Below are 18,680 nucleotides of genomic sequence, written 5' to 3'. Positions count from 1 at the left end.
GCCGACAGATGGTATGGCAGCGTCTCTCAAGAAAGGAGTCTGAACCATTCCTGAGCTTCTGCGCTCCATCCTTTCACTGTAGTCTTCCAGTAAAAAATGGCAGGAGCACACAAACATTTTCCGGACCGTTTCCACAGGCGTGTTGGGGTCGATGTCCAGCACAAATAACGTTAGCCATTGTTTCATCCTGTCTGTATTACTGGTTGGAACTACGTGAAACTTCACTTTGCTCCATGTCTTCGGCTTGTTACTGCAACCTTTTACAATGCATGTGTAAACCATGATTTACAAAAACACTTGTAAACTTTCCTCAAACCTTCTGCTGCATCCAGCTGATGATACCGCAAATGGATACAAGCAATAACAACGGCACTGTCTCAGCTGCGCACTGTGTCACTCCGCCCAGTGGTTTACTCAAGAAAGTAGTTCCGAGTATTTGCTTCATGTGTCGTAATGTTACTTAATTATACATTATTATTTCATAGCGTGGGGAATGCACAAGCCATGTGTTTTCCACTAGAGCGTTTTGGAGTCATTTGATGGTGTATTTGATTAGTTTTGAGGGAGAGAGGGACCTGTACCATTCACCTCCATTTCAGTGGGCAGGGGCCTGTATCACAAAGCGAGATCAACCTTTCCTGGGTTACCCAGACCTATCCTGGGTTGACTAACCCTAACAGTGGCAATTAGGATAATCGGTATCACGATGCTGAGCATCCTCACAGAGCGCCGTATGTGAGGGAAAAAAAGTATTTCTCGTGAGGATCAGAGATTAATTCTACTAAAATATGAGGAGGAGAAAAGCAACATTAAAGAAAAGGCCAACACAGTGGCAGCTGCAGGAGGAGGAGACATGCATGGCAACACATAACGGGATGAATAATATTTAGCTTTAGTTTAGATTAGTTTATTTGCACATAATGTTAAAAACCGACAGTATAAAATTTACAAGATTAAAAAAAAGAAAAGTGCCGGAGAGGTTAGAAGCCACTAAAAGCTTATCAAAGAAATTCCCCTGTCAAAACATCAATGAAATCACATAACAGAGAAGAAAATCAAAACGCGTAAGGAAAGAAGAAATAGAGGAGGAGAGAGGGAAAAATCAAGACAAAACAAGGTAGCAAATAAAATGATGTGTAGGTTAAATTATTCATCACTGGTTTAAGTAGCTACAGTACCTGTACCTGTATATCTGACACTGATCACACCCTTGAATCCCATGAAATCAATGCTGTGCAGATGAATTGCATGTATTACAATTATTGTTTAACATCTTTGCGTCTGATAAATTGGTCTTCTTTGTCATAACTTTATATATGCTACAATAAAGCTTAAAGCTGAAGTCACAGTTAAATCATATCAACATCAAATTGATAGTCTGAATAAAATCATCCTGATATTGAGCTGTGTTAGAAATTAACAGCTGCGCAGAAATATACCTAGTCTCCCTCTTTAAAAAACAAAAAGGAAAATCCCTCAAACACATGAAGTGTGGACATGATAGGCTACTTTCCACATTTCCAGCAGCAAAGCTGTCCAATAGGCACATTATCTTTAATCAATCAATCAATCAATCAATTTTATTTATAAAGCCCAATATCACAAATCACAATTTGCCTCACAGGGCTTTACAGCATACGACATCCCTCTGTCCTTAAGACCCTCACAGCGGATAAGGAAAAACTCCCCCAAAAAAACCCCTTTAACGGGGGAAAAAAAAACGGTAGAAACCTCAGGAAGAGCAACTGAGGAGGGATCCCTCTTCCAGGACGGACAGACGTGCAATAGATGTCGTACAGAACAGATCAGCATGATCCCTTTAACAGGGATCATTTCCTCCAACAAAACAAAATGCTGACACTAATTAATGGTGCTGGTGCAAATGATCAGTTTCTTTCTTATGAAGGGGTGGGATGAAATTACGACTTCTTTCCACTCCTTTTTGAACAATCTTTTCATTGTCTGTTGTTGTTGCTTTCTTTTCTTTTTTAATGTTCAAAATAAACTTTCAAATAAAATCAATCAAATTAATTAAACTTCCCGTCATGACTGGGCTGCATTTCTGTCAGCGGAGTCATTTTTTTCCGAACAGCTGATTGGCCAGTGGGTGGTGCTTTTTATAGGATCAGATTCAACCCTGAACTTACCCTGCTCCGGAGCAGGATAGAAGTTCAGAGTAAGTTACCATGGTGATCTACCCCAATAAGAACTGAACCGGCTTTGTGAGACCGAAAACCCAGGGTTAACCCTGAAGTTACCTCGCTAAGACATTAATCCTGCTTCATGATACAGGCCCCAGCTCTGTCCCACCGATCTCAGAACAGCACGCACTGACAATTAAAGGTAATGTACCTACTCATATGACTATAGGGATTACAGCAATAGGCGAATTTGCCAAAATGTTGAACTATCCCTTTAAGCTGCATTGAATTGCCTCTTCTGTGGGCAATTGTTTGTCTATAAGTTTACATCTTGGCCATTAAAAATGTACTTTAGCCAAAAAATGTAGGGGCTTGTTGTCCCATGGGACCAGTGCTTAAATATTAGCGTCTGTCACTGATAAGCATTAGTTACTCTAGCAGGGGAGGGTGGATAACAGGTGCACCTAATTAACTATGATAGCTTTCTTCATTCGACTCTCCGTTTTCTCAGAGCTCAGCACCGCTAATGTGGTGTGCAACTGGTCAATGGCGCAAACTAGATGCAGAACATTTGTGCAGACTCCCTCCCTCCAAGTACTTATTACAGTAATTCCATTGGAATTAATTTAATTTGCCTTAAAATGTTGCAGTTTTAAACACTGGTGTGTCCAGTACTTTCCTGTGTTCTACTTACTAATCTAATATAAAATACAGAGAAAACTAAGCATGTGACTGACCAACAGGAAACCACAGGCCGGTGTCTCGCAGGTAGGCATTGAGGGCCTTCCGAGTCACACCAGGCTCCACCGTCACATCAAAGTCCTCCTGGTGGAGATCCAGAACCTGGTCCATGTTCCTCAGACTGAAGCACACACCACCCTGAGGGCAGGAGAGAGGATCCATGACCCACACAAAAACATTTGTTAGTTGTGTAGTGTAATGTACCTGTTTAGTCTTACAGTTGCAATCAAATTTAGTCAACCCCCATTGCATATTAGGCTTATTGGCAAAATATACGATTTCTCAGCTGTTTGCAATAAACAAATTACACAAGAACTGTTTAAGCAGTTCAATGAAACTAATATTACAAGGGTTTTGATCCAAATTCAACACAAAATGCTACTTTTAATGACTACCGCAGTCTCAAAATTATTCAACCCCTTCATGACGAGCATCTTCAGTACTTAGTAGAGCACCCTTTTGCTGTTATGACCTGCTGCAAACGTGATGCATAGCCAGACACCAGCTTCAGACAGCGTTCCTGAGGAATCTTAGCCCATTCCTTATGGGCAATGGCCTCCAGTTCAGTAATATTCTTGGGTGTGCATTTTGCAACCGCCTTCTTCAAATCCCACCAGAGATTTTCTATGGGGTTCAAGTCAGGCGACTGTGACGGCCACTCTAGAATCTTCCATTTCTTCTTCTGAAACCAAGCCTTGGTGGACTTTGAGGTATGCTTGGGATCATTATCCTGTTGGAAGGTCCAATGACGCCCAAGCTTCAGCTTCCTCACAGACGGCACAACGTTTTTACCTAAGATTTCCTGAGACTTGACTGAATCCATCGTGCCCTCCACACGCTGCAGGTTTCCAGTGCCAGAGGCAGCAAAGCAGCCCCAGAGCATCACTGAGCCACCGCCATGCTTCACTGTAGGCAGGGTGTTCTTTTCAGCATATGCTTCATTCTTCTTCCTCCAGACATACCGCTGTTCCATAGGCCCAAAAAGTTCCAGTTTTGTTTCATCACTCCACAGAACAGAATTCCAAAACTTCTGTGGCTTATTTATATGGTTTTGAGCATAATGGACCCGACTTTTCTTGCGCTTTTGGGTCAGTAGTGGTGTAAGTCTTGGAGTCCGGGCATGGAGCCCTTTGGTGTTTAGTATGCGCCTTATTGTACAAACTGAAACCTCAGTGCCTGCTGCCACCAAGTCTTGCTGCAGGTGTTTTGCAGTCACTCGAGGGTTTTGGACCACTTGCCTCCTCAGGAATCTGGTGACAGCCGCTGATAGTTTCCTCTTTCTGCCACGTCCAGGTAGTGTAGCCACTGTTCCTTTAACTTTGAACTTGCGAACTATGCTTCCAACTGTATCTCTAGGAATATTCAGAGCTTTTGCTATTGTTTTGTATCCTTTTCCTTGTTTGTGCAAGGTAATGATTTCTTCTCTGAACTTTTTGGACAATTCTTTTGACTTAGCCATATTTCTAACATGCAATCAAACGTCACTCTCAACAAAACCCTAGCCAGTCCAGGTATTTATGTGTTCTGAACACCTGAACTAATGAAGCCCTTGATTAGTTGCATCAGGTGTGCTTGAGACAGGGGGTTGAATAATTTTGAGACTGCAGTAGTGGTTAAAAGTAGCATTTTGTGTTGAATTTGGATAAAAACCATGGTAATATTATTCCTCAGGTGAAGGGCTCATTGCATGGGTCAAACAGTCTCAGTAAAAAATCAAAAAATGCAAGGCTCCTTCAAAAACACACCAAGGCACACTGTAAAGTCTGTAAAGTTAAAATGCCTTTATTTTACATGGCAAAATGAATCAAAAAGAGTTAAAAAATGGCCAACGCGTATCGACCAACATAGGTCTTCATCAGGGTCAGACAGGAGTAACTTGCACACCTATGCTGTGTTACACTGATGAGTTGAGTAGGCGGGAAGTTCCCTGTTAAGGCACACACCCACTGGCCAGACACCAAGTGTATCCAAGTGAAAAAATGAGGGTGGGGAACAAAAAAACACAAAGAAGAAAAGAAGAGAAACGCAAAAAAATAAATAAATAAAAAAAACAAAAAAAAAAAAAGAGAGAGGAGAAGGAAAACAAAACTAGGGAGGAAGGGGAATGAAAAGAAGTAGAAAAGTGAGAAAAGGGAATAAATGTAATGTGGCTATCAATTCAGGATGGACCTGATCACTTCTTTTTGTACACATGGTAAATTCCCGCTAATTACCTATCAACCATAGCTATCAACAGTTCCACATTCTACATATGTCAACACTTTTACATAATTCATTTCATTAACATTTTTACAAAAAGGGAGAAAAATCAATGTCATCATTGAGGCCAGGGTATTTCGTTGCTTTTAGTTGCACGATCCAAAAGGTTTCACGTTGAAGGAGCCTTTTTAAGCGATCACCTCCTCTGATGTCCTTTTCAACCACTTCCAACACTATGACCTTCAGCGTATTTGGGTTGTCATGTCCAGCTTCCACATAATGTAATGCCATGGCATAGTCAAGATTCTTTGTGCGAATGGCATTCTTATGTTCTGCAACTCTGTCTTTCAACCTTCTTTTTGTTTGTCCAATGTAAAAACAACCACATGGACATTCCAGTTTGTAAATAACATATGTGGTGTTACAGTTTGCAAAATGTCTCATATGGTATATGCGACATGTACTGTCATCTTGAAAATGATTGATTTTTACCACATTTTCACAATGATTACAACTACCACATCGGAAAGTTCCTCGTGGCCTTTGTAGCCAGGTCGTTCGTGGGGGAGGAGGAAGGTAGCTCCGTACCCATGTGTCTCTCAGAGTTGGTGCACGTCTGAATGAGAACATTGGTGGTTCTTTGAACAGTGGTTGGAGAGATGTGTCACTCTGAAGAATATTCCAGTTGCGTTTAATGATATTCCTTATTTGAAATGCTTGTTTACTGTATTGTGTAACAAAATATATTTTCAATGACTGAGGTGTTTTCTTTTTCGTTTGGAGCTATGCCCCATCATATGCCAACCTGTTTCTAGGAGTGTTGGAAGATAAATTCATTTGGAGCTCTGTCAATCCCTATCTGGATAAATTAAAATGGTTTGGACGATACATAGATGATTTGATATTCTTTATGCAATGTGAAGAACATGAAGTACTTGATTTTCATGAATATTTGAACAATACCAACAAGAGTTTGAAACTATCTCTGGAATACAGCAAGAAGGACATCAATTTCCTAGATTTAAGAATCATGAAAACAGATGATGGTGATCTACACACAACCATTTACAGAAAAGTCACAGATCGGAATACGATCTTAAGGGCTAACAGTTTCCATCCCAAGACCCTTCTAGATAACATTCCATTTGGTCAGTTCCAGCGACTAAGACGTATCTGTGACACAGAGGAAGAATTTGATGATAAGGCTATAGATATGGCAAACCGTTTCACTGAGCGAGGATACAAAAAGAATACAGTGGAAAAATCTCTTCAAAGAGCAAAGTCCTTAAATAGAAAACAGTTGCTCCAAACGAAAAAGAAAACACCTCAGTCATTGAAAATATATTTTGTTACACAATACAGTAAACAAGCATTTCAAATAAGGAATATCATTAAACGCAACTGGAATATTCTTCAGAGTGACACATCTCTCCAACCACTGTTCAAAGAACCACCAATGTTCTCATTCAGACGTGCACCAACTCTGAGAGACAGATGGGTACGGAGCTACCTTCCTCCTCCCCCACGAACGACCTGGCTACAAAGGCCACGAGGAACTTTCCGATGTGGTAGTTGTAATCATTGTGAAAATGTGGTAAAAATCAATCATTTTCAAGATGACAGTACATGTCGCATATACCATATGAGACATTTTGCAAACTGTAACACCACATATGTTATTTACAAACTGGAATGTCCATGTGGTTGTTTTTACATTGGACAAACAAAAAGAAGGTTGAAAGACAGAGTTGCAGAACATAAGAATGCCATTCGCACAAAGAATCTTGACTATGCCATGGCATTACATTATGTGGAAGCTGGACATGACAACCCAAATACGCTGAAGGTCATAGTGTTGGAAGTGGTTGAAAAGGACATCAGAGGAGGTGATCGCTTAAAAAGGCTCCTTCAACGTGAAACCTTTTGGATCGTGCAACTAAAAGCAACGAAATACCCTGGCCTCAATGATGACATTGATTTTTCTCCCTTTTTGTAAAAATGTTAATGAAATGAATTATGTAAAAGTGTTGACATATGTAGAATGTGGAACTGTTGATAGCTATGGTTGATAGGTAATTAGCGGGAATTTACCATGTGTACAAAAAGAAGTGATCAGGTCCATCCTGAATTGATAGCCACATTACATTTATTCCCTTTTCTCACTTTTCTACTTCTTTTCATTCCCCTTCCTCCCTAGTTTTGTTTTCCTTCTCCTCTCTCTCTCTTTTTTTTTTGTTTTGTTTTTTTATTTATTTATTTTTTTGCATTTCTCTTCTTTTCTTCTTTGTGTTTTTTTGTTCCCCACCCTCATTTTTTCACGTGGATACACTTGGTGTCTGGCCAGTGGGTGTGTGCCTTAACAGGGAACTTCCCGCCTACTCAACTCATCAGTGTAACACAGCATAGGTGTGCAAGTTACTCCTGTCTGACCCTGATGAAGACCTATGTTGGTCGATACGCGTTGGTCATTTTTTAACTCTTTTTGATTCATTTTGCCATGTAAAATAAAGGCATTTTAATTTTACAGACTTTACAGTGTGCCTTAGTGTGTTTTTGAAGGAGCCTTGCATTTTTTGATTTTTTACTGAGACTGTTTGACCCATGCAATGAGCCCTTCAGCTGAGGAATAAGTGCAAAATACCTGAAGTATCCAAAGAGCACCTGTATTGTGACCAACAGAAGGACCCAGCAGCGCTTCCACTCTGTTGTCTCCATGGTAATATTAGTTTTATTAAACTATTTCAACTGTTCTTGTCTACTTTGTTTATTGCAAACGGCTGAAAAATTGTACATTTTGCCAATAAGCCTAATATGCAATGGGGGTTGAACAATTTTGATTGCAACTGTATGCTTTGGTATCAGTTGACCTTTAAAAATACATGCCCAGGCAGTATACTCTGCTTGATCATAACCAGTCACACCTTGGTTTATTGTTTCATGTATCCACATAATGTGCACACACACACTCACTGGTGTATTGTACTGGATGCAGGATCTGATGTTCAAGGACGAAAGTGGAAAGTACCTAGGATCTGATAGGATTTGATGTTCATGTATAACACCATTATGTTTGGGCTTATGTGGGAAGGATTAAAGAGAAGAGGTGGAGATTCGACAGAATCTTCACCAGCATAAAAGAGCACACAGAAAGCAAAACTTCAGTCCTGCTCCGGAGCTTGACTCATTGAGTTGTATGTGTTGTTGCCTGCAAACACATTAAACTTAGTTGCACTTGATTCTACGTGTCTCCAGTGAATCCTTGACTGCTGAGTATTTGGTTTTAAAGATACTTATTTTGGACAAGGGCAAAAGTAGTCTAAAAGTTGAAGACGAGGTCGGGGCCCACCAGGCCCAGTTCCGGGCCCCGAATTCTGCTTCATCATTTGTCATACTTTCTATTTGGCATGTATTTAATTCCCCACTGTACTGTAGTTACTGATTTTATGCTGTCATTTAGCTATCTTCATACATACTGTAATTAATGTATTTTCGTACTTTCCATTCATGACAATGTTAAAGGATAACTTCAACATTTTTCAGCCTGGACCCTATTTCCCTGCGTAAATTGGTCAAAGTGTCTGATGTGAACAACAATTTTTGACATTTATCTAGTATTGAGCGAGTACGCAGAGGCCTGAAGTAGTATATCAGAAATGTATTCTAGCATTGTCTAAAAGATTTTCAGTTTCATCGATGATTATTTACCTGATTTTGACAATATGGCTCAGGCCTTTGAACTTGATCACTGTCCATATTTATTTGTGACAGAGTATCGCAAAAAGAGAGGACAAGGAGAGAGAGAAAAAAAGGCAGTGAGGGTTTTTATTTTACTCTTTACATATTAATACGAAAGGTTAAATATATTTTTCCATCACGCACAAAGACTGTGGCACAGATAGTGTCAGCTTGTTGATACCACTTATTATATAGATCACTTATTTTATCATTATGAATGTCAGCTGATGAAAATGGGTAATCAATCTATTTAGATTGGTTATAATCAGTGCTGAATCAGTTGATATTTTGCACCTCCTAATCGTTTATTGATTGATTGTTTTTGCCGTTACCCTGCCATGCTTTCATGTGTAATGTTATGCAATGCAAGCACAATAACTTTGGCTAATATCATTATCATAACCTCCACTCGTCTGCAGCAGGTAAATCTGCTCTTGGAACAGCATTTTCTCTGTAAAATAAGCTCCGGCTGCCTCATCCACATGATTGAAATCCGGTTATAACCATCCATGATAGACAACGCTACGCTGATTATTATACTCTCTCCAAATTTCACACATTTCCACTGTTGTTTTCCTGCAACAAGTGACATCTCATGACATCTCGTAATATTTCAGAACGAGACTTCTGCTTAAGGACACAATAACACTCAGACCGGATCAACTGAAAGGTAAAGGGTCACATCAGGTAGAGACCAGGTTGAAATTTTGTTGATTTCCAGAAAAGTAGTCCAACCCTGCTCTCATATTTGCTTTTTTCAGTAAATGGTTTAGCTCCAGTTAAAAAACACAAGTGCACATAATAGTGGAAAATCTATTACTTTCATTACTGCTTCTTCTTCCAAGTATTAATGCAAATACATCAAGTCACAGATATGCTTACACACACATATACAAGGGCTTCTCTCTCACTCTCTCTCACCTTGACTGCACTGACCCCTCCCTCCAGGCCAGTTCCAGTGCCAAAGGGGATGATGGGAAGGTGGTGGTTGTTGCAGACCTTGGCCAGGGCGCTTACCTCCTCCACGCAACGAGGAAACACCACCACATCTGGAGGACAACATCTAGACAGCAGCAATACAACACAAACTCACTAAATGTTCTACATACTTCTCCACTAAAAGCACCTTTTGGTAGCACCCCACAAATTGACTCATCTTTTAATGCCGAGGGGGAAAAGACAGTGTTTGCTACCATGCCAAAGAGTTGCTGTGTGGCTTTCTGCATGTCAAAAAAACTTTAAAATCCACGAATCAAGAGACGGAAGCCAGTAGGAGCCCTCACTGTTCCCTAATAGAAGAACACATTCTTCTGTGATACAGCACATTGTCAAAAGATAGACTCATGGTGTTAAGTAATGTTAGAGTGCATTCATACCAAATCTGGCACAGTGGGTTGTGTGCCGTTGGAGTGTAACTTGGGTGAGTGGAGGTTGAAGAGAAAGCCGATCTTCCCATCTCAGCAACTGAGTATTTGTTTTCTGTAAATTTGTTTATGTTGGCTTAAAAAATCTGTAGAATTCATTTTGACTATCATTAGGCCCTGATCACACAGAAAGTATTTTGCAGGTTGCAAAACACAAGGACTGCTCTTTTTAAAAAAAAAAAAAAAAAAAAAAAAAAAAAAATTGAATGCCACAGGTAAAACAAAAAACAAAACAAAAAAAAGGCTTGCTGTACCTTTTTGTTGTTGCCAGGCAACTTTTCTAAATTTTATTTATTTCACAGTAATTAGTAGCTAGTTCCTAAAGTGCACAGGCAGAGGTTACTTGCTGTAGCTCTGGTTGAGGGTGAGAGGCTGTCAGTAAATAGTTTGTTGCGCACAGGGAAACAGAGATCTGTGTGGGTACATGAGACCCTAAAAAAACAGGGTGGATCATGGGGAGAACCAGCAGTTGGTCCAGGAGCTTCGCCTCAGTGATGGCCATTTCAAGTACTGCACTTACACTCTTCCACACCTGTTGTTTTCTACTGAGATTGTGGTAACTGCAGTTTGTTAAGTTGTATAGCTCTGAGAATCCAACAACTACTACCACTTTCTCCTCCATTGTTTACCAACTGTAAACTTGTTGTCATGACCACCACAGAAGGCCCGCCTCCCAATTCATCCAATTGGACAATGGGAAACAAGCGGAAGTGATGTGGGGCGCTTTTCCGCTCTGAGTTGAAGTTTTTTCAATTCAAGGAGTTTACAGTGCTCCAGAAAAAACGAGACAAAAGTTTCAAAGCTGCCTTCAGCTGCTAAAACACTTTCTGTGTGATTGATCCAAATGGATCATCAAATCCCGATGGTGGAAGAAACTTTTTGCAGGGGGTGTGATGTGTAAGTCAATGGTAAAAAGTCTTTTTGGGTCGGAGGAGGGGTCACGTGATGATGTAATTACACTGTTTGGGCACTACAAAAATTGCTTTCAAAGCTCAGTACACATCCTAGATACGGTGTGGAATGCGGGTGTCTTTCCGGTCTGATTGCTGGATATGTGATTGGCCACCATAGTGAGACACTGGGTTGCGTTCCTCCAAAAGTTCAATCTGTCTCAACTTTTCATTGCAAGCTGCTGTGGTTTGTTTTTTTCATGCCTAGTTATCTTTGTCAAGTGACAGCAAGGACTCTACATAAGACATGGCACGTTGCTGACATTAGCATGTGAGTTCCAAAACTGGGGTTTGCCATTATTTCTAGGTTTAGAGTATTTTCCCCCTCACTGACTCCACCCGACAGGCATCTGTTTTCAACAAAACAGCCCTGATAAAGCCGCTGTACTATACCTGCTCAGCAGCAACAGCAGATAGACATAGTTAGAGACTTGCTGGTGAACATGGTGGAGCATTTAACAGCCACTTATTTTTTTCTCAGGAACCAAAAGAAGAGTAAACACTGTCCAGGCCTTGTCCACATGTACAAGGGTATATTTCAATATGTAGTTTTTTATATGCGTATTGACCTTTCATCCACACCAGACTGCAGCCTTTCGTAAAACTTTTTTCAGAAAGTCCATTTTCAGTGTCGATGTGTAGACAGGGAAAAGCGAGTTTTTGGCTTAAAACCTCAGTGTGTGTACCATTATCATCTCTGTGAGGTGTCACTAATGGTGTGACAATTTGTGGCGGACATGAACCATTAGTATCATTTCTTTTTTTGTAATGCCACACAGCTTGTTTATGTGCTCTATTTGCGTAGTATTGAAAACAGCATTAACAAACAATGTAATGACTTTGTGTCTGTGGAGAGAGTGTGAGAGACTGACCTGTGCACAGACTCATCTTTGCCGTGTTGCTCTCTGACAGCCTGACCCAATGAGATGGCGTCCTCACCACATATTGACCTGAATGAAGAGAGCACGCTGTCCAGAGCAGCACTCTGTGCAGACACACACAGACGAACAGACATACAGACACACACAGACACACACACACAAATGATTACATGCTGTGATGATGGTGAGTCATCTCAAGAGGGTGGGACAAAAAACATAAAATATGATATATTACACTTGAATTGAGGAGTAAACTGAAAACTGGCCTTGATATGTTTTACCCCTTGTGTAAATAGAACAAGTCTAGTTGAAAGTAGCGAATTTGAAATGTCTACAGCTCACTGAGTCAAAGGGTCAATAAGGAAAGGCCTCTTTTATTTGAAGTCTTTTTGTTTTTCTTAAAAATTAACCAGTTAATTACCAGTTAATGGGTGTCAGCCTTTGGAACGCAAAATTAACGAAAACTGTCATCCCTATACTAGAAAATTTACTATTTGACTCAATGATATGGCTACACGATTTCTCTTCAACAATTGACCGCAGTGATTTCTTCATCTAAATCATCAACGTGTCTCTTAGACCCCATCCCAACTAGGCTACTTAAGGAGGTCTTACCTTTAGTTAACACTCATATATTAGATATGATCAATATATCCTTATTAACAGGCTATGTACCACAGTCTTTTAAGGTAGCTGTAATTAGACCTCTCCTAAAAAAGCCCACCCTGGATCCAGAGGTGTTAGCCAACTATAGAACGATTTCTGATCTTCCCTTTATGTCAAAGATCCCTGAGAAAGTAGTCGCAGACCAGCTGTGTGATTTTCTCCATGATAATAATTTATTTCAGGAATTTCAGTCAGGATTTAGAGTGCATCATAGCACTGAGACAGCACTAGTTAAAATTACAAATGACCTTCTCATTGCTTCAGACAAAGGACTCGTCTCTGTACTTGTTTTATTAGATCTTAGTGCAGCGTTTGACACTATTGACCATCAAATTTTGCTACAGAGACTGGAACATTTAATTGGCCTAAAAGGTTCTGCACTAAGCTGGTTTAAATCTTATTTATCTGATCGTTTTCAGTTTGTTCATGTTAATGATGAATCATCTCTACGAACCAAAGTTTGTTTTGGAGTTCTGCAAGGTTCTGTGCTCGGATCAATCCTATTTACTCTATATATGCGTCCCTTAGGTAACATCATTAGAAATCACTTCTATTGTTATGCGGATGATACTCAATTGTATTTATCGATAAAGCCAGAAGAAACTGATCAATTAACTAAACTTCAAAAATGCCTTAAAGACATAAAAACCTGGATGAGTACCAGTTTCCTGATGTTAAATTCAGACAAAACTGAAGTTATTGTTCTTGGCCCCAAACAACTCAGAGACTCTTTATCTGATGACATAGCTTCTCTGGATAGCATTGCTCTGGCCTCTAGCACTGCCGTAAGAAACCTCTCGGACTGCGTTTTTTCATCTGCGTAATGTTGTGAAAATTAGGCCTATCCTGACCCGAAAAGATGCAGAAAATTTGGTCCATGCTTTTGTTACCTCAAGGCTGGATTATTGTAACTCTCTATTATCAGGTAGCTCTAATAAGTCTTTAAAAACTCTCTAGCTAATACAGAATGCAGCAGCAGGTGTATTAACAGGATCTAAGAAACGAGATCATATTTCTCCTGTTTTAGCTTTTCTGCACTGGCTCCCTGTAAAATCCAGAATTGAATGTAAAATCCTACTGTTAACTTACAAAGCTTTGAAAGGCTGACTTAGGCCTAGTCTGCCAGGGGACCTCCGATAATACAATGAGCAATGAGCTCTCTCTCACTCTCACTCATATCCTGTTACTGCATCTTGCTAACTCAGCTGTACTGCATGTCAGTGACTCGGCTTCTTCTCCAGAGCCTTTGTGCTCCACTGTCTCTCAGGTTAACTTATATCACAGTGGTGCCTGGATAGTGTGATGTGTGTGGTTGTGCTGCTGCTGTGGTCCTGCCTGATGCCTCCTGCTGCTGTTACACATATGATTATTGTCACATATGTATACTGTCAGATATTAATATATACTTTCAACATATTGTACCACAATAGCCGTAATTATTATTATAATATTATTACTTTCATTAATGTTGTTGTAAGCTATTATCATTACTGTCTGTCCTGCATCTCTCTCTCTCTCTCTCTCTGTCTTTCTCTCTCTGTCTCTCTTTCTTCCTCATTGTGTCATACGGATTACTGTTAATTTATCATGTTGATCTGTTCTGTATGACATCTATTGCACGTCTGTCTGTCCTGGAAGAGGGATCCCTCGAGTTTTTCCTTATCCGCTGTGAGGGTCCTAAGGACAGAGGGATGTCGTATGCTGTGAAGCCCTGTGAGTCAACATGTGATTTGTAATATTGGGCTTTATAAATAAAATTGGTTGACTGATTGATTGATTGATTGATTGATTGATTGATACACCGTAAGTTAATTCCCAATTATTCATTAGGACTCATCATCTGGGGGACATGAATTTCTTGGTACTGCAATTTTTGGCAATCCATACAATAGTTGTTGAAACATTAAAAAAATAAAGTCAACTAATGGTGTGTTAAAGGAAAAGCCTGGGGATCACTGTAATCGGCAGGATTTATTTTCTGGGTAACATGAATGTCTATACAAACTTTCATTTTTCCATCTAATAGTTATTGAGATTCTTCAGTCTGGACCAGTTTGCCCACTTCTGGACTATATTATGTCCTTTCCAAACCCCAGATGGAGTTCTTTATTACTGCCAGTGGGAAATTTTATAATTATAGCAGCTTAGAGATACTAGAATTACTGCCCCACGTTTGCATGCCTCTGTACACCAGTCATGTTTCTCCTACAGGATACATCCGTAAACTGTACACATCAGTATACATGTCTCCATATGATGTTGAGTAATGGCCAGGAAAGTGTTTCTGCAGAACATTATGATGTCACAGTGAAGTTGACCTTTGACCTTTGGGATATGAAACATCACCACTTCATTATTTTAACCTATTAGACATTTGTGTAAAGTTTTGTCATAATTAGTATATTTATTCTTGAGTTATGGACAAAACATATTTTGTGAAGTCACACTGACCTTGACCATTGACCATCAAATTCTAATCAGTTTATTCTTCAGTCCCAGTGGACATGAATGTCAAATTTGAAGAAATTCCCTTGAGGTGTTCTTGATATATCATGTTCACAAGGATGGGACGAACGGACAGACAGACGGATGGACAACCCGAAAAAATAATGCCAACCCGAATAACATAGATGTACAAGAGGTGGGCTCATATCACCCAATCTTTCTACTGAATCTATATGGAAAGTTGTTTGCTAAAATCTTAGCCAAAACAATGAACCCTTTAATAGACAAATTGGCACATATGGACCAAACGGGCTTCATAGCCAACAGAAATTCTACCTTTATTTAAGATGCCTTTTTAATATTATCTACACAAATAGGAAAGGAAATGAAGACCTGGTCATACTTGGGCTCAATGGTGAAAAACCATTTGGTCAGATTGAATGTTCATATTTATTTGAGGTCCTACAGAGATTCAATCTTGGGCTCAGCTTTCCAGCATGGATCAAACTTCTCAATAAGAATCCAACAGCACGAATTCTTACAAATCAGACACTATCCCCTCCCTTCAAACTGCGAGAGGAACAAGACAAGGCTGCCCTCTATCTGCTTTAATATCTGCCCTTGCCATAGAGCCACTTGCCCAGAGTATTTGATTAGACAGAAAACTCTATGGCTATGATACATGGGAAACAACAAACAAAATATTATTATGCAGATGATATTCTTCAACAAAACCGTAAACTAGTATGTCAGCAGTTTTAGAAAAATGTAATTTATTTGGTACATTTTTAGGTTACAGAATTAATTGGAATAAAAGTATATGTATCTGGACTCTCTCATTTGTTGCAAGTCCTGAGTCAAGTTTTTAACATACCAATGAACTGCCACTGGAAAATGACTGAATCAAACCCTTGGGTTTAAACTCAGGCTTGGGTTTAAGCGGGTACATAATCTCCATGACAAGTAAAAAAAATTTCTCTCACAAGGAACCACCTGGATATCTCTTTATGATTCGACTGATGCAGCTTCTATGACTAAAGATAACCTGTTTCTATAGGACAGCTCTGCTCCGCACCATGGACTGGGAGGAGCTGCTCAGACAAAATACTCTCACTGTGGTGTGTCAGAGAGGAGGACATATTTAAGACAAAAACAGAAGTGTTTATAAAGTACACCCTGCTGGCTCTTGGAGAATGATATCAGGTATACAATCATCCAGCAAAAGGAAGAGGCTGCAGGAGTGTTCACGGCAGAGAGACACAGCAAGAACACACTACAGTCACTTGACAGTTTTTTCCCCAGATAAGCATCCCAGACAGTCAATACTATTTGTGTGAACAGATAAACAATCTCTGTGTTCATGTGTGATCTTAAAATATAAAACATCTTCCACAAATGTCACAAAAAAAAACTATGTATTTAGCAAGTATAAAACACAGCTGCAAATACACAAGCAAGTTCCAAAAATTAAAACACAATATTTGTGAATACATTTAATTGATTTACAAATAAATGAATGCATTTGTGAATATTTTCCCCAACATTTGAAATTTTGGAATATATATTGGTGAATCCAGATTTTATTTGTGAATCCCAATTCTACAATTGCAAATTTGCATTTTATGGACACTGCATATTTTTGCTAGTTCACATATTTTTTCTGTATTTGTGGAAGTTATTTAATGTATACAGGGACTGTCGATCTGTTTACACACATAACATTTAGACAAATCTATCTCCATGTATGCACTGTTCCTACAAGTACCCTCATGCTAACTTACAATTATTTGACCCAACAGGAGCATCATCACTACCAGGTCACTACGTACACAAATTAAATGGGCTCTAACTTTATTCTCATCCAGAATTAAACTCCTAATTTCATGAATGGGAGCGGAAGACCCTAAATCGAGCACAGATCACACACATACAGTGGTGGAAAAAAGTTTTCGGACACCCCATACATTTGTGAAATATTGCATTAAGAATCACTCTTCAAGTGCAATTTCTTTTAGTACAGTCACAGCCAAAATACTAAATAAATCCTAAAAAAGCCATTAAAAACTTAAAATTGATTGGTTCCATAAAAATACATAAGAAATTTTGAGTATTGGGTCATTTTGGTACCAGTGATGAAGGTCGTTCTTCTTATTAAAAGACACAATTTTTGTTGCCAAGCTTCGTGTCTACATAAAGCCAGCACATTTGAAAGTTCTTCAGACACAAAAATGGCTAAAACAAGGAACCTAACGCAGGAAACACGCCTGAAGATAAAGATTCTCAGCCAGGAAGGGTACAGCTGCCGCCAGATAGCCAGGAAGTGCAGATGCAGTCCTTCAGCAGTTGGATACACTCTGCAGAAATACAGACGAACCAACAGCTTGGAAGACCAACCAAGATCTGGGCGTCCAAGGGTTTCTTCAGCAAGAAATGACCGCATCCTGATCCACATGTGCAGGCAAAACCCGAATGACATCACAGGAGCTTCAGCAGCAGTGGTCAAACCAAACTGGTGTCCAGTGTTGCACCCGCACTGTACGTGGCCAACTTTTAGATCATGGCTTAAGGTCCTACAAGGCTATCAAGAAGCCCCTGATCAATGAGAGACAGAGGTTAGCCCGGCGTCGCTGGGCCCAGGCACACAAGAACTGGACAGCCAGGAATTGGAAGAAGATTTTGTGGTCAGATGAGTCCAGTTTCCAGCTTTATCTTCCTCCTACTAATGTGAGGGTATGCAGAAGGCCAGGCATTATCTCCAGCATGTACAGTACCTACTGTCAAGCATGGTGGAGGCAGTATCATGGTTTGGGGATGCATGAGTGCTGCTGGTGTTGGTCATCTCACTGTCTGTGATGGCACATTGAACTCTACCAAGTATTGTACCATTCTTGAAACCCACATGCTCCCTTCTGCGTGCACTGTTCCCGAGGTAAAAACTGGATGTTTCAACAAGATAATGCCCTTGCCACACATCCAAGGCCAGTAGAACCTGGCTGCAGGAGCACAGTATCCAGGTCTTAGAGTGGCCAGCTCAATCCTCGACATGAGCCCCATTGAAAATCTGTGGTGGATTATCAAAAGGTCTGTTTCAAAGCATAAACCAAAGAATTTAGAAGAATTAAAAGCAGTAATTCAAGAAGAATGGGACGAGATTACCCCTCAACAGTGTGAAAGGCACGTGGGGAACATGCCAGCCAGGATTAGAGCTCTACTACGTGCCAATGGCAGGACTACTAAATATTAATTTGATGATGTGATGGTTTATTTATTTTTTGTTCAGTTTTGAACACATTCTCTGTTATTTGTTGACTTTGATACCGACAATGTTGAGAACTGACATATTGAAACTGTCAAGAATTTAGTTTTGTTAGTTTTTCTTGTAAACAATAAACAAAAAAATATAATTTGTATTTGTTTGTATCTGTCTAATGCAGCCACACCTTTTGAAATACAAAAAAGATTTTTCCACAAATATTTCATGATAATATTTGAGATTGT

The 18,680-nt window shown here is 39.7% G+C and overlaps 1 protein-coding gene across 1 annotated transcript in view; it reads right to left on the bottom strand.

Moving 5' to 3' along the window:
- The window catches only part of ldhd (lactate dehydrogenase D), a 38,902-nt gene that overhangs the window by 19,723 nt on the left and 499 nt on the right, over positions 1-18,680 (bottom strand). The window contains exons 2-4 of the mRNA XM_049574471.1: positions 12,063-12,175; positions 9,738-9,879; positions 2,879-3,020 (exon numbers count right to left, since the gene is read on the bottom strand). Coding sequence (XP_049430428.1) covers positions 2,879-3,020; positions 9,738-9,879; positions 12,063-12,175 — 397 coding nt within the window. The remainder of the gene's footprint in view (positions 1-2,878; positions 3,021-9,737; positions 9,880-12,062; positions 12,176-18,680) is intronic.

Source organism: Epinephelus fuscoguttatus, linkage group LG4, assembly GCF_011397635.1.
Source record: "Epinephelus fuscoguttatus linkage group LG4, E.fuscoguttatus.final_Chr_v1".
Lineage (NCBI taxonomy): Eukaryota > Metazoa > Chordata > Actinopteri > Perciformes > Serranidae > Epinephelus > Epinephelus fuscoguttatus.
This window is presented reverse-complemented; position numbering and strand designations above follow the sequence as displayed.